The following is a 1,739-nucleotide window of genomic DNA, read 5'->3' as shown; positions in this document are numbered from 1 at the left end:
TTAACAGAGTCCACATAGCTTATAATGTTTTTGGTCTCGGCATTCCTTTCAGAGAGTCCACATAGCTAATACAGTAGCGTTCTATGGAAGGGGGGGGGGGGGGAGGTAGAAAACTTTTATCATTTTGCATAGTGAATGAAAGGCCACATAATAAACCTCTTTTACTGGGTAATTGGGTTTGTCGATTACGCAACTCTTTCAGAGAGTCCACATAAAAAAAACGTTGGCGTTTGCATACTTACGCAGTACGGCCACGTGTCGTTCGTTTCAAGACAATATGACCCCCGGCTGTCCGACTCGGCATAATATCCCATGTTCACACCGCTCTTGTCTCCAGGTGGACAAACCTCGCGCCCTTCCCTCGTGGGATAAGGACATCTTCCTATGGAGTTAATATACAGCGTTGTGGATCGCATATGGCTACAGAAGATGTCGAAGGTGGATTGCGGACAGTTCGGCTGATCGCTGCCTCCATTAGGGTAAAAGTCGACGTGACCGAACGGGAAATCTCTCAACCAACCGAAATCTGAAAAATATGTAAATTTATTATTACTTTCGGACATGACCAATAATTTGATCTAAAATTCCTCTTCGGTGTCGAATGAATCAACAATAATACGAACTGTTAGCTGGTTTTGCGATGCAAGTTTAATGGTATTGGAGATAATGACGTCAATGATGACTTATTCCAGGTTGTTTTTTGGAATTATTTAAATCATAGACATGTTCTTTACCGGACAATCGGCATTCTCGACAGTCCGTAAAGCGTGGACTTCCACAGTGCTTCGTAATTATCGGGAACAGCCGAGAGTTGCCGAATCGGGCTTTAGTATACCATTCGGCAATCCTCGGCAGTTTCCGTGAAGCTGAATCTTTTGCAGAGCGCTAGCAGAACTTTCACCGTACATCGTTTGTTACTACACAATATCAAAAAGCCTTTTACTCACGGAAACCGCCTTTCGTAACTAACAAATTCCCCACGTCGGTGTGTATGATATCCGTGAAACTGGCATCGGTTCTGTGTAGTCTTTCGTTAGGCGAATTCCTGGCGAATAAAAGACCTGCAGGATCTAAGGCACTGATTCTGCCAATTCTCTGTCCCATCAATCTCTGTACGTTTTTACCAGTGAAGCCGCAGCAATGAGCTCCGAGACTGTGGCCGATCAAATGTATGTCGGACGGAGGGATGTTCAGTTTTTTACTGATGGCTTGGATAAGTTCTGCTGTTTTTCTGCCGACGATTCGTGTATTAATGGCAGCACCTCTGTACACTTCCCATAAAAACTTGGCCCCTTCTTGCCAGTTTACTATAATCACGTTCAGATTTTTGATCTGGAAAAAATTTTTTTTTTTAGCTGCTTGATTGTGCTCGGTGACTTTGTGAATGGAATTATGGCGTCACAACTCCCAATATATGTACACAGAAGACGTCACAAATCCTTTTGTAATTCTCATACATTACATGCATCGATTTGTCCCTTGTGCTTCATGCTGTGAACGTAAAAAATCCCTCGCCAGTAATGTTGGATATCGAACAAGAGTATGCTAATGCCGCTGGCCATGCAAAAGTTCCCTTATTGCACACTGTTGGGTGTCATCCATCCTCATTAGGGCCCCATTATACCGCTGTCCTGGCAATGTCCCCCATGTCCGTCCTCAGCGCAAACTGGTGCAGAAAAGATTGATGAATGTTCTCATTTCAATGCCGAATCTTACCTTAAGTAGTTCATTTTTCATTG

At 43.6% G+C, this 1,739-nt stretch overlaps 1 protein-coding gene across 1 annotated transcript; it reads right to left on the bottom strand.

The window, feature by feature from the left end:
* Window positions 1-449: 449 nt before the first annotated feature.
* LOTGIDRAFT_98299 (hypothetical protein) lies at window positions 450-1,347 on the bottom strand (the record flags this gene model as incomplete). Its single annotated transcript, XM_009046217.1, has 2 exons — window positions 450-508; window positions 948-1,347. Coding segments are annotated over 2 exons (459 nt in total), but the record flags the coding sequence as incomplete, so codon positions are not given.
* Between the last annotated feature and the right edge of the window lie 392 nt (window positions 1,348-1,739).

This window comes from Lottia gigantea (genome assembly GCF_000327385.1).
Source record: "Lottia gigantea unplaced genomic scaffold LOTGIsca_10, whole genome shotgun sequence".
NCBI classification, from domain to species: Eukaryota; Metazoa; Mollusca; class Gastropoda; family Lottiidae; genus Lottia; species Lottia gigantea.
The sequence above is the reverse complement of the archived record's forward strand: the minus strand, read 5'-3'. Positions and strand labels throughout refer to the sequence as shown.